Below are 25,240 nucleotides of genomic sequence, written 5' to 3' on the forward strand. Positions count from 1 at the left end.
CAAATCAAACAGCAGACTCCAAAACTTAAAAAGCCCCATGCAATAAGCAAAATACTAATTTTCCCTTGCTTGAACCCCTAAGAGTCTCAAAACATAAAATGTTATTCCCTCTATGAATGTAGAAGCCTATCCAGTAATTCCCTTCCTTAGAAATCTTTTTTCTGAATGCAATCTTGTCAATTCCCTGCTGCATTGCAGTGGGGTTTGAGGGGAATGATGAGCAACAGAAAACTGTTCTGAAAGCCTCAGACTGTCTTCTTACAACATCAGTAAGCTTTGTGCAGTTCCATCCCCAAGAAATCAAACTATTAAAATAGCAGAATAAGAATTAGGGGGTGATGAGGATTTTATGCATTGTTTTGAGAGAAGTACTCAAAATCAAAGGGAAGGTTCTAGATGTGAAATTGGTAAGAATTTTTGTTATCTGCCTTATGGAAGTTATGATTTCACATTAAATTTACAGAATAATTATTGTATGCATTTATGTAAAAGTACACAATTTTGTTTGAATTTATCTATAAGCAAGTTTAGTAGTAATTCTTCCGTGAACTTACAGAGGAGAAAAATTAGGGCACTGTTTCTCTGAGGTTCTCACTCAATGTATTAACTACAATATACATGTACTATTATTAATCTATTTATTAGTATGAGGCATATTTCTAAAATTGCTCAAAACTACTTTGCTAAACATCTGTCTAGTATCACCTGCTATACAGCTGACTATAGATAATATTTTTAAATTTAATGTTACTAGTGCAAGCATTAATGTTGCAACCTGAAGCAGTCCCATCCAAACAATTTGTCCTCATCCTTTTTATCAGATTGTTTTAATAGTACAGCTCAATGACATGAGGTATTGTTTGTAAGACACTGAAGAGTTACTCCAAGCACTTTAAAAACACTATAATTGCCACTAAACAAAACCAAAAACAGGTAACAAAAGGAAAGAATGGAGACCATTCAAGACATGATCTTGAGGGCCTGGTACAGCAAAAGAGAGCTAATGCTAATCTAGAGGCAATCTAACTGCAGCTCACATGTCGGGCCGTGGTACTGCCTAATGCTGGAAGAAGAATTTTAAGTGTGCCATCATGTCTTAGGAAAGGTGAAAAAACCTGACACAGAGTTTTTCATGCAGTGAGAACTGACATGTCCCTTTACTCCTTTAGTGCAGTTGTGTGATCTGTGGAAGATTCAGAGAGTCAGGTATGGTACAACTACTGCTTAGGAGAAAAATTATCTGAATGGAATTTGGGAACAACATAAAATGAACTCTTTTAAGTGAACTGTTGAACGATCTCATGCTAATTCAGGAGGAATGTGCTTGGACAAATTAAGAAAACATGGGCCATGGGTTGTTAGACCTTACCCAAATTCGAGATCTAAGAAGTCTTGGATGATGGAGACTATGTTCCACTTCTAATTATCTGTAGAATCTCCAGAGAAACCTCTCCTAAAAGGTCATCTGGCTATTTCGCTAAAACCACAAAGAAAAACTGAGAACATTAAATTTTCCAAAAGAACTGAAGTTGGAGGTGAAGAAAAAGCAATCTATTTCCATTTAGAGCAAAGTTTCAGCCCAGAATTTGAGGGAGACTGTCTCTCATTATAGCTACATGTACATCCAAGTCTGTCAGTCATTTGCTCATTTGTATGAGCTTTACATACCCAAGGGTTCTCCTAATTCAAGGTTTGGTTCATTCTTGCTCTCATTTTAGAAGCGGTGTCCCATCATATAATTCCATTAACTGACATAGAGTATTCATAAATCTCAATATTAAAAGAGGAAGAGAAAGAAGATGAAGCAGGAGAGAAGGGAACAAAGTTCTGATGTTTTCCTAGCACAGGACAGACTCTGAAGAAACTAAGAGAAGAGAAAAGGAAAAGGAGGAGGCAAAGGAGGCTCACTTACCTCTGAAATTTGAACACCTTTGCAAACCAACATTCAAAGGTCTGCAGGAAATAGAGGACAGATAAAGGAGGGGTAAGGTAGAACTCAAGAGGGAAGAAAATGGCAGAAAAAAGGGAAGGGATCAGAACAGCACCAGTTATGTTTGTTCTGAGTCTAGCTAGAAGATTAATTAATTTAAAAAGAAAGAGAAATGCACCATACCTTTTCTTTGTCACTGGCTTCTCGAGCCACAGTAGAGCCCTGAAACAGAAAAAATGGATCTAAAAATGTGCATATGTCAGAAAATAATTAGAAAATGCTATGATAACAGGTCAAAAAGTGGATGAACTGAGTTCTTTTGAACTTGAGAAATGTTTTAAAGAATGGTGATACAGTAGGTAGAATGTCCAGGACTGCTGAACTGCTGCAATCATGTAAAGAAGATGCATCATGAGAGAAGAAAGATGGATTCAATCCTCAAATGCTCTACTTCTATTGTCCTCCTAATTCCTGGAGCTTTTCCCCATCTCTCATCCTCATTTTGTGTGTATTATGCTGGAAGTTCAGTTTGCTTGGCAGACTTCTCACCTTTTTGTGCCAATTTAGCAGTATGGATATGGAATAGCCTATTCTGTGTAACCGTCTGGACATTCATAATACACATTTGAAAAGGATGTCCCACAATATAAACAAGTATTTAAAAGATCATGAAGTACAAACAAGAACAATGCATCTCACAGCAACATGGAGTAAAAATAAAACAGACCAACTGTGGATTCACAAGACTTACAGTGCTTGCCAAAGACATTTTGGATTTTCTTTTTAAATTTATTTTTTACATTAAAAGTAGTGGGTAATATGGTGCTTTCTGAATAAGCTGGGAGCTGCCAAAAAAAGAAACTATATTTCCTTAAAAATTTCTTGGAGCAGAAACACACCTTTAAATACCCAGCATCTGTTTATCACATAACAGTATTGCAAGAAATAGTAACTATAAATATGGTAACTGGACATTGAAAGATGGGTAAATTAGCTCTGCTGTTTGTTAAAGTGTGTGCATTGTGTAGAGAAGTGCTGGAGTGGAGTCCTACTTGTTTAAAGAATGTGAGGATCCCCAACCACACCCTTTTATAGCATGTTTTATTCTGTTTACAGAAAGAAAATTAGAAAACTCAGAAGTGATGGAGAGGAAAGATATATGGGACAGTATCTTTTAGTTATTGTATATACATATGTATATTCATATTATATATGTATGGCCCAGCAAGCAGGGATTTAATTGAATTATTCTTAACTGATAATAAAGCCTGGTGAAAACCAAACATTTTACTTTACTCAGGAGACATCTTTTATATTGTATTCTATGCTCCAACAGACTATTAGGCCGGAGAAAAAGATCAACTGAAAATCAAACTGAAGGAAAAGAAAAAAATATTCACAATAGAAAAAATTAGGAAGGATGTCAAATTTGACATTTGGTAAAAAAATGACATTGAAGTAATTTTAACAAAATGCATCCATGGCCAAAAAAATACCCTTGAAATCCTATGCTGATCTGTGTTCTTTTTTTCTTGTATCTACATAGGTAGAGACTTGTGCTACAAAATGAGTTCTAAGCTGGTGTCAAAAATATTCATGTACTAAAAAGGAATATGAATCTACATCTAGAGATGCCATAGCAAAGAATATCAAGAAAAAGCAATTTATAATATATGCAGCATCACTATAAATCTCTTCAGTGAAGGAATTTGTTTTGAGGAATATGATATTGATGTTAAATTTGAATTGCATGAGAAGTTAAAGCCATGCTGTCCAGCTGGACAAACTGAATAGACTACAGAAGCATTCACAGAGGTAAATAACAAAGAGTTGTTGACACCAATGTTAAGAACATACTGTATATAATTACTGTTTCTTTCTGTTGTGCTTTTGTACCCTTTTTAATGCATCTAGACATTACAATGCTCTAAATCACAGTTCTCTCAAATTAGAAAAAATAACTTTCTCTGGTAACAACTGCTGCCAATAGTACTGAATATCAGAAAGTAAATTGTTGACAATCTGGAAATCAGTTCTTATAAATCAAGTTCAGTCAACTATCTAAGCAATTGCTACAGACACTTGACAGTAGGAAAGGATAGTGCACTATACACCATTACAAATCTCCTAATACAGAATGATAAATGAACATCTTAAAACAAGCTTGCAGATGCACTTAGTGGTTCAGCACATAGAAATTAAATGTATTAGAAAGAAGTAGGTTTCTAAGGGGATACTTTACAGAGGAAATTAAAATACCATCCCTTGGGTAGAAAGACTAAGACTACATTTTGGGTATTTGTTGTAAGCACTGTATATTAACTACTGTCAGAATTACAATGAGCAGATAAAGCTTCTGAAACAGATATTTTGATAAAAACAGATGTTTAGGTTTTTTAAAGACTTTTTTCTTTTTCACTTGAATTATTTTTAAAATATTGGATAAATTTTCAAGCTTTTGCAATAATGATGTATTTTGTTAGCAGCATTTATTGGTTTAAATTATGCTATTCAGTTGTTTTATAAACCTCTTCTGCAGAATCAACTGTGGCTTTCCATAATGTTGATAAAAACCTTTAAGAAGCAGAATTACTGCTGTACTAGTGTGAAGAGTTTTACCTTTAACTACTAGCCACATTTAGCAAACATACCTGGCTAAATTGCTGCACATAAAAATGCACAAAACAGATACATTTGTATAATATCTATAAAACCATCCTTTAGTTTTGCTGAAGCTAAATGTAGAATTAAATCAGTTATGCTGGCTCTTGTGTACACAAGTTTAAATTTATTAAAATTCTGAGCAATATTCAAGCATCAGCATAATCTACCATTTATAGTAAAGATTTTCTGCTACTTTGTCAGTTATTTAATCAGCAGTTATTTCTCACCTTTAAATCATATTTTCTATAAACAGATAAACGATGGCTGAACACATTTCTTGTAACAACCATATATACTTCAACTCCATCAACAGTAAGCCGGTACATGCCCAAAAACTGGGGAAGAAGTGTATTCCCATGACACTCCACAATAAACTGCAGAATGAAAAAAACAAACAGAAATGAGGTTTGACATATATAAACACATATTTAGATTTTAGATATAAAATACCAAGAAGCAACATATTTATTTGCTGAATATTTGCGTGGTGATAAACCTTCAAAAAATTACGCAAAAACAAACCCTCTCATCAGGAAGTTATTCTACTTTTAGGCCAGTGTTTAAAAATTAAAATCTTGAGCCACTTAACTTATAACTCTCAACTTCCACAGACAACCTCATAGAAAGAGGAGAGTCCATTTGACAGACCTTTTTAACTTTTATATTAACACAAAAAAGCAAACCTAAGCAGATAGCACGTATTTGGTAGTTATGTTGAAACCCAAGTATTTTTTTGAACATTACATTGCTGTAATCTGTACTGTGTTGTCCCAGAACATATTTAAATTGTATGCTTCTCATTCTTAGCATTTGTTTATTATGATGAACATTTATGGTGTTGTCACCAGCAAAGGGTTTTATTTACTGTCACCAGCTTTCTGCTAGTTCCTATGTGGTGGTTGCATTTCAGGGTCAATAGAGCTGAGCAATTAACTGTATTTTTTTATTTATGAATCCACATATTTCCTTAAGGTCACTATATTCCATTAAAAATGGGCTGTTCACCTTGAAAAAAATTTGCCACCTGCAACCTGTCTTTTTTCTTCTAGCCACTTGCCTTACAAGTACTTGTTCTATTAGAAAGACCACTGGAGGAAGCAGAAAAAGCAGACATACATTGGTGATGAGAACTATTGAAGGATAAATTTTTATCCTCAGAATAAAAATGCTCATATTATATTAATCCTACTCAAAAACATTCACTTATATATTTTGTGGTACCAAGGAAAAGTTAAACCACAATGATGCAAACCACAAAGGACTTGCCAGCTTTCCCCTTTCTGTTAGTAGCAAGTCTCAAACAGAGGAACTTGGAGAAAATGTAGAAACTCAAGGCCCAAATAGGAAACATGAAATCTAACCTACAGCCAGCTTTTAAATATTAATTGCATACTGAAGTTGCTCTTCCTTTGTGCCAAAGTGACCCAGTTATTAGAAACACAGATTTTAGAAGAATTTAGAAAAAGTTAACTGAATAAGCCATTTCAATTGTTTAACAATGGCAGGCAGTATTTGGTAGCAAATACTGTAACAAAGCTCTTGAAACCCTGGAGACTTTGCAATTCTGGGCTCCTTTGCTAATTTTAAGGAATTCTTCTCACTACCTTTATACTGGAATCAACACTTACCACAGACAGGCCTTTTAATTGGCAAAATAAAAATAGGCTTAAGACTCCTGAGAACAATCCTATCCACCAAGAAACAAAGGAAATGAACAACAAATATAGAAATTGTTGACTGCCAATGGAACCCAATTTTGGCTGACATGTAAGCCCTGTTAAATCTTGCTGGCACATTTTGGGCTGTAACTCTACTTTCTGCCTGCCCTGGAGCTGTACTGGAGGTTCAAGCCCTGAAGCACAGAACAAAGTCACTGTGTAGTTGTGCCACTTCACAGCAAAGCACTTTTAAGCTCAAAGTGCCTATGAATAGGCAAAATACCTTAAGGTGCTGCAGAGACCCAGTGAATACAAATCAGAATCTTAGGAAAGAAGTGTGACTATATGCCCCAAAATGCAAAGAGAAGTTTGGCAGAAAAAGCCCACAAAACAAGGTCAGTTGTGAGCAGTGCACTAAGATTGATCAGTTTGCACCTGAGAGGATTTCTGTATTTAAAAGATCCAAAGTTTTAAGCTGAAGTTCTCAGTTTGGAGGATTTTCAGTCACAGGGCTGTTAACAGCATCACAAAGCAGTTGTAACATATTACAGATACACAACCTATTTTGACTATCATTCCTCTTACAGATCCAATCATGAAAGTCCTAATCTATACTAGCAAAAATACATTGATTATTTTTTTATAAACGTCAAGTACTTGGCATATATCCTAAAGGTAAATACTTTTTAAAAGCTTTATAAGAAGTAAGAAAGGTTATTCCTGTAAAAACATTTACTAAGTGACTTTTATTTTAAGATTATTATGTTCTACAAGATGAAAATGAATCTAGCCTCCAACAAGAGTTTAGTGTCACAGAATTTCTAGCTACTCAACTCTTTAATGGACCCAACCATTCATAATCTTACAGCTTTTAGCTACAGAATTTGAATTAAAATAAAGACTATTGTTCCAGTTTTCCATATGGGCATCTGAGATGCAGAACCTTTATCTGAAATCATACAGAAAGTTTGTGCCATGTGAAGGAATGCCAGCTAGGCACACTGAGCATCAGACTAATAACTCCCTGCCCTTTTTCTCAGCTGTGCCTGACACAGTATTGACACTTAAACTATCTCTTCAATCCTAGCTACTGCTAACACTCAGATTTTAACCTTTCTGGTTCTGAGTGTACCCATCTGTAAAATGTCAATGCCATTACCAGAGCATGAGCACCATACCCACTGTAATATCATAAAATAAATTATTTGGTTAGCAGTATACAATGCCCTCACAAAATATTCTGTGCTATGCAATGAGGACAAAGAAGGCCACTAGTGAGAGTTGTTTCAGTTGTAAGTTAGGGTTTTCCATTTGCTAGCACTATTGTTTCATTATCTCAGTGCACAAACAAAGACTTCTGAAAGGGCAGTGCTACCAGCATGCAACACAAGACATGAGAAGCTCTGCTAGTACTGCTCCTGTTTATAGAAAGGGACATGGCCATGCTCTGGCAGACTTCTAAGAGATCCTCTCAAAGCAGATCAAGGACCACACTGTTGCTTCCTATTTGCTGCTGACTGTGGACACTCATCCCATTGCAACTGAAAGAAAAGCCTCTAAAATTATTTCAGTGTTTCCTGTGACAATATTTCTTATCCTGATAGGGAGACAAAGGAAACAGGGAGGAATGCCACTTGCTTTCAGCATCTACAAGGTTGGTCTAGAACTTCCTACCTTTGAAACTATCAATCCCCCAAATCTGCATCACAGAGGAGGCAAAACGTGTCATCTGTTTGGGTGGGAGTCCAGCAGGACTTGCACTGGTGACTGTGGTTGGCAGATTTTCAATTTGTCCATCTTGATATAAAGGAAGTAGCAATTTAGTCACCTCAAGGTGCTTTTTAGGAATGATTTCCTGAAGTTTCCCACTCACAGCTGGAAAAAAAGTGAGCCTAGAAAATAAGCCAGTACATGCTTAACAGGACTGCTAAATTTCAGTGAAAGAAAAAGACCTTCACTCCTTTATTTTTTTCTAAAAAGAACATTAAACAATTCTACTAAGCAGACTTGCTAAATAAAACTGTAATACTCAGCTAATACATTTACAAGTCTTTATATGCAGTAACAAAATCCATCTTTTTTTAAAATGAGTGTTGCAATAAACACCCCATCACTTTTTTTGGTTAATTTAGACAATTTTTATGTTTGTGCACAGCACGAGGACAATATTATTATTAACACAGTAAAGTGACATCAGCATATTGACACATTTTATCAGCTGTGCAGCACAGATTTCAAATAAGGAAATTTCTGAGCTCTCTTGAACCCCATGCTTAAAGTTGAAAATAAGTAAGAATTCTTTATGATCCTATTTTCTGATTAGTATTGGTATAAATACAGCTTCAAGATTCCTTAGTAAGAATAAAACTTTACCTATCTAATTAGCTTCTTGCTTCCCTATGGCAATGCTATTAGGGTATCAGATACATAAAAAGATAACATAATGCATACCATTTATTGGCAAGAAGTTATACTACTTTTGGCTCTTTTTGGAAAAACACAGTAAAATTTCTGTTTCTGCCATTCCTCCTCCTCCACTTGGAGATCATCTGTGGAATGATTTGACATTGGTGCAGATTAAATCCTGAATTATATCTATCTTCGTTCTATGTGAAAAGTCAGCATTCCTATTTCTCACAGCCCTATTTTGGAAACATTAATTCAGAAATACACAACAAGCTCTTTCTCTATTGTCCCTTTATATATTATTTTCAAAAATTTTGGTATCATGATTAAGGCAAGCATTTGATAATTCAAGCACAATTATGTGACAAGTCTATACATTCACCAGGATACTTCCATTAAAGAAACTCAATAGCAAGTTACATATTTATTTAAAACCATTTTGGATACTGTGCAGGACCAGACATTGATAGTCATTTTTGTGCTCAACTGTTTCTTTTATATCCTCTTGTCTGCAATCAGAAATATCCTTCACCACTGTATTTTCTGCACAAGCTTTGACATGTGGAATCACTACCACAAAAAAATGAATGAGAACTTGTTCAGAGTTACAAATATTCCACTTTTTGCCGTTTTCCTGTACCCTAATAATTTCACAGAATATTATGCATTGGGTACTTGTGTGATACATTGCAAGCATTAATTAGCCAAACTGCAGGACACACCAGAAAGTTACAGATTTTCAAGGCATATAAAGCTGTTTTCTTCAAATAAGTCATGTAAGAAAGTAATTTCATTTAAAGAAGTAATCAATAAATATAGAGGTTTTTATATACAAGACTTATGATTCACAGCCTTACACTTCACATTGTTTCAGATGGCCAGTTATTTTTACTTCTAAGTGCAGTGTAATCTCAATGTTACCACCACATGTGATTATCTAGGCTGCAGATCTGTTACCAGGAACATCATACTTCATACTGCTACAACTGACTCACTGTGTGGATTCTCCGTTCTGAAAAGTGCTGTGCACAACATCAATACCCTATATATATATTAAACCCAATAAATATATAGAAAACATCTGTGGGTGAAACCCAGGCCTCCATAGAGCCAGTGCAGTCAAGACCATTCTGCCATTTTGTGTATTTATTTTCCTATGAAATGTCACATCTTTCAGGGAAGACTTTCAATGTGGGTTTTTTTTTTTTTTTTTGGTTACAGTTCCAGTCTGTGTGGTCCCTTTGCATATAAGCCTTCTGCAATTCCATCTGACAACCACACTAGTGAGTTTCCCTTTTTTAGGGTCACCTTTTCTGTAGGAAGAGTAGGCCTGTTGGATGGAGGTGAAATACAGACTGTTTGGATGAGAACATGTACATGTACATTCTCATATCTCCTTTTTCTGCTTCTCCTGTTTTTTCAGATGCTTTACAAGACAGTTATCTTAGCACAGGGCTGAAGCTGCATTGTCTGCTGCCTCTTGATTCTCACAGAACTGCTGAAAGGATTTTTTTCAACTGCATTTCTTTGAAAACCTTCCAGAAATCTTCACCTCTTACTATTTCAGGACATACAGTGTGAGGGTCACTGTTACATCCTTCTTCATTCATGCTTGTGCTTAAATAGCATTACATTATAGTGCCTTGCTTTGCCTTTTTACCTTTTTTCTTGTGATACATTTGAATGCAACTCATGAAGTAAAAGCAGAGATGGAGGTTGGGAGGAAGCCACTGATAACGTGTACAAACACTGACATGGAGAGGTGATGATACAAACTTTAATGTATCATATTTAATGCATCATAATGTACATAATGTATCATTATGTACAAGCTTTAATGTAGCTCTGCTTCAGCAACCTACCAGCTTGAGAAGCCCATCCATGCCAGTGCAATTCCTAGGCACCTAGTCCCCATTTTTTTTTCTGGGATATTTTCCAGCTTATGTTGCAATAAATTCTTTGACTAAATTGCTTTTACATACTATAATATTTCTCTATTTGAATATCTATTTATGATTTTAATTTTTCTCCTCCATTCCCAGAACAATCTGCTGCTGTTCCTTGAATCCTGTGTATCCCTGAACTCTATTATTGGTGCAATTTCTCCCATTTTCACCTCATTGCCTACATTCCCCCCCCCCCCTTTTATTTGCTTTCCCATTTCTTTCATATTTTTTCCCCTTCAGCAGCTGTCCCATTTTTCTGCTTTTGTTTTGTCTTTTATTTTTGTCTATTTATGTCTGTCATTTCCCAGTTTTTGCTCACTCTATTCTTTCCTTTCTTCCCATTCAGCTCCCCATCACTCCACTGTTTGCTGCCTCTGGTAAACGGGCAGTCCCTCTCCTTTACCAGTATTCACTATTTCTGCTGGTTGCCAGGGAGACAAACAGGCAGTGCAATAGGTGTCAGTTCTGCATACAATTACCTGCCTAGGGAAGAGAACTGTGCCATCAACAGGGACAGCTGCCTACAGAAAACCTAAAGGAGATCTGCACTCATGAGGAGCTTTATGCTGGAAGGTTTGTACCCTAACTATTCTCCCCTGTTCACCTGCTTTGAGATGGCTTCTCTTGTCTTTACTAAAGTCACTTGGGTGTCAGCAATGAGCAGTAAGTCATCCCTTTTGAAGTAATTTTAATGAAAAAGAAAGGAAGTGTTTAAAAGGTGTTGGTTTATCCGAGACACTAAAATTGCTTTAATATATTTTTAAAAATTTCTATCCTGTCCATCATCTGGTCTCAAAGAAAAGGGCTTCTCTTTTACACCAATTTAAGATTTAAAGCAAGTTAATGTCACTGGAAAGGGCAGGATGTCTTGATTCTGACATTTCAGATACCATAAAATCTGCATTCAGAATTCTACTCAACTGTTACTGATTTCTGCCCTTGAAAACAACATTTGTATTTTAGAAAATATCTACAAATACAGCAATACCTACAATACATATTTTATATAAATTAATAAACTTTTTGCACAGGACAATATACCCAAAATAAATATATAAACGTAACTTGAATATATGGTGAAATATAAAGTTTTCATTTAGGAGGAAGTCAGGTATTACCCATTCCTTAAACACAGGGTGAAATTCTGACAACATACTTATCACAGATGACTATGCTGAACTCTCCCTTAACAATGCCAAAGGCAGCAGTAGGTTTTAACTCTATTTATCTGGCCCACGCTCTTGGGCTCACAGGCCTAGGTTTAAAATAAGATTTCACTAGGTTTGGAGGTATTTCCAATGAATATTTGATTTTTCTCTCAAATACTATTTAATATAAACACTCTTGATTAACTTGCACAATTTTAAATCGTCCAGCTACACTTGTAAGCCCATACAACAGTAGTTTTCCTAACACTTGAAAGTCTGACCCATTTAAGCATATCAATGGTTCTTTGATAAGCATTTGACATTTGGTCATTTGATAAGTAAATGACATTCAGCTGAGTAACACTGAATGAGTAACTCATCAATGAGTTATGAGTTTTACTCATAACTGACAATATACCAATAATACAAGCAGTCCAAACTGATTGTAAATTATCAATAAATGTGATTAAAAGCAGTATTTCAAACTATGTACCAAAAACTATTACTGTAGTTAGAAACTGGCTAGAATAGAGAGTCACAACGTAAGAACCTAGCATGTCATGTATGCATTTGTATTTACCATAACACTTCAAAACCTAGCTCTAGGCCATTTTGTCTTTCAAGTGTAGATAGAAGGCTGATCCATGCATGATGGTCTTTAGTCATAAAATACAGGATGACTTGCTGCATCAAGCATGGAAAAAGGTATTACTCCTCCTGTTTACCTAATGGTTTGTTTTGCTGTGTTTTGTTTTTTTTTTTTTCCTTTCAACTTTTGAAAAGAAAATAATTATCTCTAGTGTTTCTCCTCAATACTAAAAGTGTCAGACCCATCTGATGAGTTGACAGAAAGTGTCAGTGTTTAGACTGAAGTATTCATCATCTGTCTAAGGTTGCAGGCCTGACTGCCACTAAAAAAAGCATCATAGACAGGGTAAATGATTTTGGAAACTCATGATTTTGGAAAACTCATGATTTTGGATATCAAGTATAATTTACAATTGTAAAGACCATTATTTACAATTCAACAATTTTAAGCTGGAATCACTACATATACACACATATATGCTGTTTCTATAACTTCTCCTGACACTCCTTCAAGCCCAGTTCACTTTCAGTTATTTACACATTTCTAGGATATAGCCCTGGGCTTGGAATTTATCTTTGATCAGATCATCTTTGATGATTTAAAAACACCGATCTAGATTTGAGATTTTTAAACTTATAAGTGTCTAGAGACTATGAACTATTCCCACTCCTTTTGTGTACTCCTACATATATAGACTGTGTAATGACAGTTCCTCTGAGCTCCAAAGAACAGAAAGATTATTACACCTTCAGACATATGGAGAGAGGAAGGACTAATATGGAGAGAGGAAGGACTAACAGAACTGCATGGACCTGTGAACTGTACATTTCCATTATGTCCAGTTAGTGATAAAACAACTTTAATTTCTACTTGCCAATGGCAGTGTACATGTCTCTAACCCTTTGGTGACTTCCCAAAAAAACAACTAATACTTGGTATTAGATTTTGGAGGTTCTTGGGAAAAGCTGCTGTGCTACATTTCTCTGCCAACCACAGAAACTCCCAGATGCCTCACTGGTAGCTCTGTAGTTCAACAAGATGCAAGGAAAACAACAGCTTTTTTGCAAATGCCAGGATGAAAACTGTTTTGGTGAATGAAGGACACAGAGTCTCACACTTCTGCCTTGTGATGGTTCCCTCTCCAGCATTCTTCATTTCAAGATAGATGTATCTGGTATTTATTGTTAAGAAGTTCAAGCAGTCTTGGAAAAAAATTGATAAGGCTTTTTTGTTCCCCAAGCAAGGACAGAGGTACTTTCAAGGTCTAGAATGATTCTATCAGCCTTGTGCTATCAGCCTCAATAAGGAAACAGGTGAGTAAATATTATGGTTTAAATGAAACTCATTCAGTTTCAAACTGGGAAAGGAACCTGGAATGAATTTGCAGAGGGGAAAAAAAAGCCTGCAAGAGATCATCTGTCATAAATGGCATGAATTTCACTCATATTTATGTCAGAAGTAATGGAAGATAATCACTGCCCTCTTGGGCACTTAAAAGAGGATGCAAGATAATTGTTTACAAGACACTGTTCTTAATAGACAGATGATCTAACTTCAGCTCCTTTAGGGGAACAAGGGAGAAAAAGCCTAAAATTCACATGAATCACCTCTCTCAACTTCATGTACCTGAAAAAGGCTGTCCTTTACAGGATGATCCTGGCACTACCTAATTGGGCCTGTGCATTTCCTTTCTCAGAAGGCAGAACCTTTCAAATACAACTCTGCTCTCAGAGCAGGCTGGCACAGGGTATTCTGCAGGGGCATGCCACCAGAAGTTCCAAACCATTCCCAGTCACTCAGGCTGTGAAACACAGCTCGGCCAGGAATTTTCACGTATGTGAGTGCTGCTGACAGTCAGTGAACTGAACCTAGAGAAAAGTTAACAAGCAGAGCTGTTGCAATCTGCTCCCGGGGGAGCCCTCTGTTCTACCCGCCGTGGTGAGTCCTGCTCTTCACGGAACACGGGCTGGGGAGAGGTCCTGGGGTGGATGCAACAAGGACTCAAAGTATCTAGACACAGGAGGCTGAGACTTGCTTGGAATGATCCTGGGTTTATTGTCTGTCCTCCATCCGGGGCAAGAAAGATGCTGAAATGCCCTGGGTCTCATCTCTTATACTAGGGGGCAGGGGTGACCAGGGGACCCAGGGAAGTTACAGCCAATGGGACAGGGGAAAGGGAAAAGGTTCTCAGGTGGGGACTAATATTAACACAGACTGAGGGTGAGTTTTTCCTTTGGGACATACCATGATTTTTAGATGCACTACAACACAGACTTCTCCCTAAAAATCCCATATTTGGCACTCCAGTGTACAATTATAAACAATCAAGAAAGACACAATACAGTAAGGTATGAAAATCAATAGAGGGAACTTGACAATTCTTCTACTGGCAGAAGAGAGTACACCAAAATAAAACTGAACTTATGAAAACTTGTTTTATTGACAAAGATTTCTACAAGAGTACCAGGGCAGCATCTGAAAAGTCTTGTACTACTGCAACTGTGCCATCCTACAGAACCATAAAATTACATCCACACCAGTGAAACAGACAGGTCTTGGACTGTCCTCAGGCATCAGTTCCAGCTGGAATGGAATAACTCACATCTAAGTTATTAAGCCTCCCTCTAAAAAATAGGATGCTTATATTCAAACTCCTTAGTAGGAATATTAACTCATCTTAATTAACACCTTTATTCTTGCCCAGAATTATTTGGGAGACAGTAAGCTGGCCCAAATCAAAACCACACTAGGGATTATTAATGAGCTCAAGCACCAGCAGATGGTATCTGGCACTGCACTGCTTGCTAGCAGAAAGGTAGGCTAAGGCAAATCTGTGTGGGACAACTTGGTCAAGGGAATTATTAATATCTTTCCATGAGGACAGTGGGTTCTCTAGACTTTGAAAAGCAAGGGAAGATAAGCTTTGTGTGCCTGAAAAACATCTAAAGAAATGGGAGGACAAGCTGCTGTACCTAGTGATCCCAAGCATTCAATTTCTAGCTGCAGCACAGAGGACACTGTGTCAGCTGTCATTAGAGCTAGTAGATTTAATTTAGACCTCGTTCAGTACATTGCTGAAGATACTGAAATGAATTTATTTAAATAAAAAAGTCCAATTATTAAACTATCTTTGTACTTGACTGCTTCTTTATTTAGCATTTTATACAGTGCTTTCAAGTTCTGAGACAAAAAGAAATACAAGTTGTAACTTTATGAATCTCTTGGAGGCACCAGTGAGAGCTATTTCATATGAAAGATTCTCTAGTATAAAGTGAAATTAGGTGCCTGGTAGAGATCAATTTCAGATCATTATTCTTTGTAATCTAGCCTAATACGAATGATGCTGGAAAGCATTAATGAAAAAGATTCAAAATTATTAAATTCATTCATGTTAGCACTATCTTCATTGATACTCTTGAAAGATTACTGTTTTGAAAAGCAAAAAGACTTTTCAGCTGGATTAAGTCTTAAAATCTGTATCATTAATACTAGCTTCTAATGCCAAATATGAAACAGACTGAAACTTTAATTCTGCAGTACAGCTTCACAGATCAAACCCTTTCAGATCAAAACTAAAATTTTAAGTTTTAAAACTCATATAAAAATAAACCCCAAAATACAATTAGATTTAAATTAGGTTTAAAATTTTCTTTGGTAAAACTGTCATTAGAAGATGTCTTAAAAATATTTCTGATAGTAATATTTATTCACATTAAAACAAACACACAATGGTCCTACATGTTATTTAAACAGAGGAACACCACAGGAAGAGAGAAAATAGTTCATACCTAACATCCTGAAGGCTTCCCAAGTTACTCTGGACTTGGAAGGCCTTCAGAGATCTCCCTTACAAAGATGGCTGGCAATACCTTCAGTTCCAAGTATCCTGAAAGAGTGTTTTGGCCTCTCACCACAGAAGTTAAAACTGGTTTTATAAAAGTAATGTATCTAAAAAAACCCAAACAACAACCTACTACAGACAAGAACATTGCACAACAAAAAATGAGTCATCTAAACAACAATATAAAAGGCCAACCACAAAGGTCCTTAAGTCTTTACCTGGAATTCCAACCCACAGAAAGAAGGAAGATGGAAAGAGGGACAAAAACTCCTTCCTATTGTGAAGCATATTTTAGGTGATTTTTTTAGAGGCTTTTCTGACTTCTGCAGCTTTAGAATTTATGTAGGGCTAAGAAAACTAGCACTGTTTTTTTAAGGCTTTTTGTAATTCCCAGGTTCTGCTCCCCTCTGTGCCAGTCACACAAACTATACACCAGCACAGTACAACAGCTATCAAGGCTGTTTGAGGGATCTCCACTGTTCATTTTTAACTTTATTGTTATGTATGAAAATTCCCATTATCAAAACCAATTTTTTTAATAGTAGGATTTTTACATTAATCATATCTAATTTTTAATTTCTTATAGAAACACAACTTTAAATCTTTTAAATCTGTTGTGAAACACAGAACATCCACTGACCAGATTAGAAAGAGAGGGTCACCTGCAGCACTCATACACATGTACACAGACATCTCCAAGCAAGCCCAGAATAAAATACCTTCAAGCCTGGGAGTCCACTACCAAAAGAAAGACCACCTTTTTTAGTAAGGCAAAGGACCTCACAGCCTCCAAGTTACCTTTATTAAGTACACATATCTTTTTATGAAATGCTACTGCAGTTTGTGAATTACAGACTAACAATAAATTGCTGATGCAAACGGGTAAAAGTCTGAAGTGACTCTTCTTCCATAATTATTAATTTTAAATTTTTAAGACTCTAAAAAAGAGTTGCATTATAATATTTAAGAAGACATCCCACACTTTAGTAGAGTTCATTTATTACCTGGTGGTACTTCTTCAGTATGTTGTGCATTTCTGCTACATCTTCACTTGTTATAGTTTTGATGATATATCTTTTGTCGTAAGATGTATGAAAGCGGGCACCACTGCGTGCTTGGGAATCATTGGCAAGGGGTGCACTTCTTGTCAATGAATTCTGTCAATTGATTTAAAACAAAAAAAGTATCAAGTCAGACAAAAGTATGTAAATTTTATTTAGAGCAAATATAAACAATTCACATTTATTTAAAAAATATTTTTCAATACATCTGCACCAAGCTGCATTCTGCAAAGTACGTATTCACAGACTACATTATCTTGAGAAAACACTTCAAAAATATTCTGAGAGGAAAAGCAAGTTTGAGGAGGAAGATATTGCTCATTAGTGGTTCAAAACTCATCCTCAGCATTTAATTAGATTTTATTGGACACTGATACATACATATTATCAGCTTTTGGGAAGAAAACTTACAATAATTAAAAATCCAGAAGGAACACTGCATTACACCACAATAATTATAAACAGAGGATTCATCCATCGTTACAGTTTCACTTTAACACTAGCAGGATTTGCTCTTGAGACTGTGATGTGGTACATAACCAAGATCAACAGTTACATTTCTGAGTTCTAGTATCAGAGCTATTCCAATGATTTCATATCTTGAGTTAAATAATCTTGAACAATACCTCCTTTCGTAAAATAAGCCTACCTCCGTACCCTCTCAAGAGAAGAAAAGTAGTTAATGACTGTATAGCATTTAAAAGAGAGATTACAGGCTATTTTTAGAGTGAAGTTTAAAATTACTAGCGCTTCAACAGAAGCAAGAGAAGCCCTCTGTTTTTTTCAGAGAATGAGTGGTATTTAGGTTACACTTCTTTATATTTATAAAAACAAAACAAAAAAGTTAGACTAAGTATAACAACTTCTTTTTGCCTGGAAACATCTTTCTTTACCAATAAGAACTTATGCCAATTGCTACATACTTGAATTGCACTAAAAAAAATTAAAAAAAAATAGTAACATCAGTAACACAGCCATTAGAAAACAATGATGTTTTGGACCCCTTGTGTCTTTCCATAAATATGTACATACTCCGAAAAGGTTAAACAAGTTAATTATTGACTACTGGAACTACTATGTTTATGAAACAAACTTGCAGTAACCATCTGGTGTATCTCTACTCATAGCAGAAAACTCCAACTCCTGCTATCCTTCGTCATTGAACAAATAGCTCTTGTTAAACTGAAATATACCTCCCCTCTTTCCACATTGACACAGCATAATATACTCCTATTAGGTGAAATGCCATTTTACTTTCAAAGGTAATTTTAATAAGATTTCATATATAAATGCAAATGTTGCAGATTGCTGAACAGCAAAAGTTCAGCTCCAACAGTTACAGAATGAATGTTTGTGTGATGTCTAAGGCACCATGAACTAAGCCACAAAACAGATGGGCACTAGAAGAAGGATGATGCTTTGAGAGAGTAATTACCAATACACTTCATCAACCACACTCAGGTATCAAACCCACACAATTTTATTTTTGTAGCACCTATGTTTTATTTGGAGGTTTTAAACATTGTTAAATCTGTTCACATGCTCTATGTACCTCAGCAGGAGCTGGACATGCAGATTCAACACCTGGGACAGAAGATGAGTAATTACTATAAAGTAACCTCAGCCAAGAAATCAGGGTAACATAGCCCCCAGTTTAGGAAGACTCTTGAACCCATATAATTATGTCTCTGTATTTTGGAGATCCATTGATTTCAATAGGCCTTCAAGCATTGTTTAATTTATCCCAACTGTGGGGTGCTTTCTGAAATCAATTTAACATTAAATAAAGCCATTTTCCCACAAGGTTACTTAGTTCAAAAGAAATACTCAGGAGTAGCAGGAATAACAGTAAATCACCTAAAAGCACAGGTCTACAAGGGCTTATTAGAATGAAAACCTTAATTATGACATGTAGGAGAAATAAATCTTTTGCACTTCTTTCTGTGTATTCCTAGGCTTGTACAATGAACCAGAATAATTACTGATGTCTATGATAAAAAGTGACATCTTTCTCTATTATCCTCTCCATTCAATAATGAAAGGAAAGGTTGTGGGTGCTTCTTCTCTAAGGTTTATAAATCAACAATTTTTCTAGATTAATCAGAAGAGAGATTTAAGGACACCACTGCAAACACTGCAGCTTCTTCTCTGCACTGGCTTTTGGACAGTCAGTCTTAACAAATGTAAGCCCTGATACACCATCACCTCACATGATATTGAAAACAGTAGAGAATTCAAGTATTTCAGCAGTTTTCTTTGCCTGTTTTCAGATCTTTTCTGTTAAAATTAATTTACCAGCACTGAAAAGATTTTATATACTCAAGTCTATTCAAGGAAACAAGTATTATAACTGAATAAATTTTCTTAATGCTACACTTGACACCAGTACTCCATTAATTTTCAAACTGAATTGTAGTGGCAGAAACCCTTTGTGTTCTACCATCAGAACTTGGTTTTGTTTCAGGCCTATATTTAATAGTTAAAGATGAAGAGCTGATAATACGAGTTACAATTTTTAAATTTTAGTTGCCTTCATTACAAATTGAAAATATGATATAGTGCAATAATTATTTTTAATTTTAAAAAAAAGCAAATGCATGGGTAACCACTAGTGTATGTAGTGAATTAAGCTACTGCTAAGTTATTAGGCTATAATTCAGTTAGTAATAATAAAGGCTACTGAGTAATTACTTGTTATTGTTCCCAGCAGAAAAGGGTACATTATTCTGAGGTTAACTATTGCAATAAAGCAGTAACCACAGTATTCTGAATGTATTTTTCCCACAGAACTCTAGTCTTCAGACCGTAATGCATATAATATGAACCTTGAAAGCAATTAACCTGGCAGGAGACTTAAGTTGCTTAGCTATAAAAAGCTGCAAAAGAGGGTATTGGATAGTCAGCCACTGAACATCTGAAGGAGGAGAAGGAAAATGTAAAGGACGTGAACTCAAAGTTTCAAGTACTCTTAAAGTGTACTTTAATATCCTTCATGAAAAGACTTTCATATTTGAGTGAAATACAGGCCTGGGTTTTACTGGGTATGAAAGAGATGCTAGTTGACTGGATGTCAGAAAATTTGATGCCCATCTACAAGAAGATCCAGAAAGAAGATCCAGTGAACTACAGGTATGTCAGTCTGACCTCTGTGCAAAGGAAGGTCATGGAGCAGATCCTCTTGAGTGCCATCACATGTGCAGGGCAACCAGGGAATCGGGCCCAGCCAGCACAGGTTTGTGAAAGGCAGGTCCTGCTTCACTGACCTCATCTCCTCTTCTATGAAAAGCTGACCCACTTAGTGGATGAGTGAAAGGCTCTGGATGTGCCTACCTGGACTTCAGGAAAGCCTCTGACACCATTTCCCACAGCACCTCCTGCAGAAACTGGCTGCTCATGGCTTGGCCAGGTGCCCTGTAGGACAGGTAGAGAACTGTTGGGATGGCTGGGCCCAGAGGCTGCTGGTGAATGGAATCACATCCAGTGGTGCTCCTCAGGGCTCAGGGCTGGAACCAGTTCTGTTCAATATCTTCAGCAATGATCCACATGAGGGGATCCAGGGCCCCCTCAGTCAGTCTGCAGACACACTGAGTTGTGTGGGAGTGTTGATCTGCTGGAGGGCAGGAAGGCTCTGCAGGGGGATCTGGACAGGCTGCATTGATGGGCAGAGGCCAGAGGGCTGAGGTTCAACAAGGCCAAGTCCCCGTGCCTGGTCCTGCCCTTGGCTCACAACAATCCCTGCAGTGCTACAGGCTGGGGCAGAGTGGCTGCAAAGATGCAAGTTGGAAAAGGACTTGGGGGTGCTGCTCAACAGCAGCTGAACATCAGCCAGCAGTGCCCAGGTGGCCAAGAGGCCAATGGCATCCTGGTCTGGATCAGCAAGAGTGTGGCCAGCAGGACCAGGGCAGTGACCATCCCCCTGTACTTGGCACTGGTGAGGCCACACCTCGAGTTCTGTGTTCAGTTCTGGGCCCCTCAGTTCCAAAAGGACATTGAGGTACTGGAGAGAGTCCAGAGAAGGGCAGTGGAGGTGGTGAAGGGTCTGGAGCACAAGTCTGATGAGGAACAGCTGAGGGAGCTGGGGATATTTAGCCTGGAGAAAAGGAGGCTCAGGGGTGACCTTATCATTCTCTATAACTGCCTGACAGGAGGGTGCAGCCAGCTGGGGGTCAGTCTCTTCTTCCAGGTAACAAGCAAAAGGACAAGAAGAAATGGCCTTAAGTTTCCTTCATCTAAACTGATCCCTGTTTTTCCAGCAGTAGCTTTTTTCCCCTAATGAAAATTTATTCTGCCTGATTGCTAAGTATAATGAAAATCAATTTGCAAATACAACTATCATACCAAAAATCTTGCTAACAAAAGAATATATATCTGGATAACTATTTAGCTGCACTTTACTTTTTCTTAGTGTTTTAATGGGTTACAAATAGTAATGCATTTATTTTTTAGTAGATGGCTATTTTATTAATCTTGATATAGATAACTACTAAGAATGCACATAGCTATCATTTTACCACATGCATATTAATTTGTCAGAATAAACCAACAAACTTTATGCCAAGCAGCATCTTTCCATACATGTACAGATAACCCAAGTACCCTCTCTACAATACATGGACTCTAGTAATAAGTTAAGATCAGATGTTTAAACATTAAACATGTTTAAATAAAAAACGACCTCTAATTAAACAACCTCTTTGATACTTTATTTTTACTAACTCCCCATTCTTATGATAGCTCTCTCAATATAATGCACTTTTCAGATACAGAATGTAGTTACTTTGAACTTTAAAAACATGTGGAACATGGAAGATACTTAATATTACTATTTTCTGTGTTTTCTTTTGATACTTGCCCGATTTTGTTAAGTAAGTGTGGTTTAAAAAGAAGAAAAAATAAATCTAATTATATCATATTGTGCAGATTACTGGTAATTGCCACTTTCTTGTGTTGATAAATACACAGTTGAGTTTTGTATGTAGATGATTTTACTTGTAATGGTTAATTCTCACTTCTGTGAGCAGAGAACAGTTCAAATTCCTTCCCAGGTAAAGTTTCCAGATACCTTGCAAAATCCCCTGTCTCTCAACTAAACTAGTTATACTTGTTCATAGATAGAAATTAGTCTTGAGTAAAATACATCTACCTGGTGATGATGAGTCTTTGAGCAGAGAGATGACAAGAATTGGCTTGCACTGGCATATCATCATTAACAAGTAAGATCAAGAAACAGTTTTACTGAAATTATAAAATTAAGATTTTAGGGGCTTCAAAGAGGAAACAATATGGCTTTTAAAATCCACTATGATTCTTCCATTTTGATGTAGGTGAAGCTAACTTACCTGTTAGACTGTTCAGGAATCTCATGGAACCAAATACTAACAAGTTAATAGTATATGTTTTGGAATTGAAGACATTCTTTATTAGAAAAGATTTCTTTTGTAAGTTAAGACAAAATGGCCAAGAAGCACTTAAGCAGTTTTGAAGCACAGACATTAGAAAACCTGTAACTAGTAAGAAATATCAGAAACACCACATGTGGTATAAAATCTCACTTTTAAGTTAGACTTTAGATAGACTCAGATCAATTAACAAATTTAACTTACTCTGGGATTATCTTGTGCAAATTTTAAGTCAATGAACTTTCTTATTATTGTCTGCCTTAAGATCCAGTTATGCAGTTGTGGTCATTAGACAGACTAAAAATATGCATTTACTTCAATTGTACTGCACTGTTATCAGACAGCTATTGGTCACATTGTATAGACTTTTAACTTACTGTTGAATGTAGTTTTGAGATATAAATGGTAGCTTCTGGAATCCAGACAGCTTTTGACAGAACACACAGATAAATTCCAGTGATGATTTGTACAAAAAGTAAGAAAGATATGTTGCACTGTAGACATTGTGTACAAATTCCTTGGAAGCAGAGCTGACTGAACCTGTCTAAAGAGAGCACTGTAGGGCTTTTCCTCTGCTTGAATCCAGCAGTGAACTCAGTTAAGAGAGACCCATTGGGGTCCCTGGCAACAGTATCTCCTCCTTAAGTGAGGCATTGCTAGTGGACTATGGCAGAAATAAATAATGAAACCTAAGCATCTTCCTTTTCCAAAAGGAAAATATCAACAGGGTTGAGGGAGGGAGAAAGGAGAGACAGAGAGAGAGATATCATGGCAAATACCAGATTGAATTACCTCTGGCTCGGCTTCTTAATTAGGGGAAGACTAAGTGGAATAAGAACAGATGGGAAATGAACCATTCCTCACTTAGCACAGACAGATCTATGAGCCACAAATCCAGAACAGGGAGGATATCCTTCAGAGGGAGATAAAAAATGCCCAACTCTTACCCTCCATGAGACATAGTTTGATGCTCTAACAACCCTTGTACCATCACCTACTGCTACAACACAGCTCTTTCCTACCGTGCCATGAGCCAGCAGAGCATGTCTCTAGCTGTACAACATTGGAGGTATTAGCCCCATCAAGTTAATAAAAATCAGCTGCTTATACAATAGCATTAGTGAGCTCAAAATTCAAAGAAGTAAGGGTCAGACTGTCCTGTCCTCTTCAGATTTTCCCAGCCTTCTCCAACTCTTGCACAGTGTGCCTTGGATCTCTGGCACAATTAAAACATCTGTCAGCCACACATACCCTGTTCCACTTAACAGCTTCACTTAGCAACTCATTGCAAGTCTCCTGCTTGGAGTGTGCGTGTTCTGCCAATTCCCCATTCACTTCTCATTTGTGAAGTTTTAATCTTGTGCCTGCTGGTTTTTTGGTCTCAAGAGAAAGAAAAGGTTTTGTAGTTTTAAAGTGTGAATACTTTCATGAGGTCACTTAAAGACTGCACTAAATTACTTGTGTAATTACTTATACAACTGAAGACACATTTAACATGCCAAGCTCACAGATACCTCCACTAGGTAAATTTCACCATACCTTCCCCTCTTTCCCAAATAGTTTCCCTCTGACAAGTCACTGGCTAGAAGCTTAAGTACCCTTACATAAATGAATATTAAAAAAAAAAAAAAAAAGAAAGAAAATTACCATATACTGCACTGACAGGCAACTAGAAACACTTACTTGATCTTCAGTATGGAAAAGCTACAAATCAGAAAGAATTTGTTCAATACACAGAATTTATTTCTGATAAAATAATAAATGTTAAAAAAACCAACAAAACAAAAAATCCTTTTAAATATAAATTACTAAAAGCTACACCATTTACTAGTACTTAACTTCCCAGAGAGTTCTTGAGGAAAAGAAGTTAATCAGCACACCCAAATTACATGTCACCATTTCACCCAAGAACAGCATATTCTTTAGCAAATTACCTGAAAGGTTGCTTAATTTCTCTATAGACTCTCTCTCTCTCTCTCTTTCCTAAACTATCAGCAATCTGCACAGAGTTTCATTTCCTACCATAAATACGTATCAGGTAAAGAAAAAGGGTTTTTTCTATGCTTTTAGGACCCGATATACAATTCTTTGACATTCACGGGAGCTTCTTCTAAAGATTTCAACAAAATTTCATAAACTAGATTCCAACAGAACTGCTTCCCTATTTTATTTTATTTTAACTATTTTATTTCACCCAGCACTTCCTAAAATGAACTGCAATCTCTGCTTTTGGATCAGGTAAGTTCCAGAAAGGCAGTCATGATTTTTTCTATCTTCAAAAGACCAACATTCACCACTGTAGTTTTTTCTAGTATTTAGCCATTTGTGTTGCTGAAAAGGGAAGTCTAATTTTGAATTTTAATTATTTCTTTCTCTGGTTATTCATATTTGTTTTATTCCTGAAATACCTAGTATTCTTTTTCAGTAAAGATACTCACATACTACTTACTTCTTAACTCTAATTTTGGCAAGTGCAGCAGGTCAGACTCCCATGCTCAACCAAATGGCATTCTCCACGTCCTTAAATTCTTTTGACGCTTTTCCAGTATTTTTTCTACATCCAAATTTCAACTTCCTTTTTTAAAGCACTTTTTACTA

General features: G+C 36.4%; 1 protein-coding gene across 6 annotated transcripts in view; it reads right to left on the minus strand.

Annotated features, from left to right (window-relative positions):
- Positions 1-25,240, minus strand: part of PIP4K2A (phosphatidylinositol-5-phosphate 4-kinase type 2 alpha) — a 151,545-nt gene that overhangs the window by 16,365 nt on the left and 109,940 nt on the right. For 5 of the 6 annotated variants that reach the window (XM_086860651.1, XM_086860656.1, XM_086860661.1 and 2 more), the window contains 3 exons: positions 17,187-17,339; positions 4,822-4,968; positions 2,114-2,152 (listed from right to left, as the gene is read on the minus strand). In XM_086860651.1, the coding sequence (XP_086716777.1) occupies positions 2,114-2,152; positions 4,822-4,968; positions 17,187-17,339 (339 nt within the window). The remainder of the gene's footprint in view (positions 1-2,113; positions 2,153-4,821; positions 4,969-17,186; positions 17,340-25,240) is intronic. The other variant, XM_086860646.1, reaches the window with a different exon arrangement.

The sequence above is a fragment of the Cyanistes caeruleus genome, chromosome 1 (assembly GCF_971803275.1).
Source record: "Cyanistes caeruleus chromosome 1, bCyaCae1.hap1.1, whole genome shotgun sequence".
NCBI classification, from domain to species: Eukaryota; Metazoa; Chordata; class Aves; order Passeriformes; family Paridae; genus Cyanistes; species Cyanistes caeruleus.